The sequence below is a fragment of the Eimeria tenella genome, genomic scaffold (genome assembly GCF_000499545.2).
Source record: "Eimeria tenella Houghton genomic scaffold, Eth_scaff1787, whole genome shotgun sequence".
Classification (NCBI taxonomy): Eukaryota; Apicomplexa; class Conoidasida; order Eucoccidiorida; family Eimeriidae; genus Eimeria; species Eimeria tenella.
This window is the reverse complement of record NW_013541617.1, coordinates 2,296-2,512: the sequence shown is the minus strand read 5'-3', so window position 1 is coordinate 2,512 and position 217 is coordinate 2,296. Positions and strand designations below refer to the sequence as shown.

The window sequence follows — 217 nt, the reverse complement described above, 5'->3', positions numbered from 1 at the left end:
TGTCCGACGCGGCTGCTGCTGCTGCTGCTGCTGCTTCCCCCAGGCCCGGGTACAGCTGCTGCTCCTCTTCGCGCGCCTCTGCTGCTGCTGCTGCTGCTGCTGCTGCGGCTTGCTGCGCCGCTGCTGCTTCCTCCGCCGCCCTCGGGCTCTCCTCCGCTGCCTCTCCCAAGGGCTCCCCTGCTGCTGCGCCTCCCGAGTCCTCTGTTGCTGCTGCTGC

General features: G+C 71.0%; 1 protein-coding gene across 1 annotated transcript in view; it reads right to left on the bottom strand.

Annotated features, from left to right (window-relative positions):
• Positions 1 to 217, bottom strand: part of ETH_00042930 (uncharacterized protein) — a gene marked incomplete at both ends in the record, with an annotated part of 609 nt that overhangs the window by 137 nt on the left and 255 nt on the right. Inside the window, one exon of the mRNA XM_013373841.1 lies at positions 3 to 217. Within this exon, the coding sequence (XP_013229295.1) occupies positions 3 to 217 (215 nt within the window). The remainder of the gene's footprint in view (positions 1 to 2) is intronic.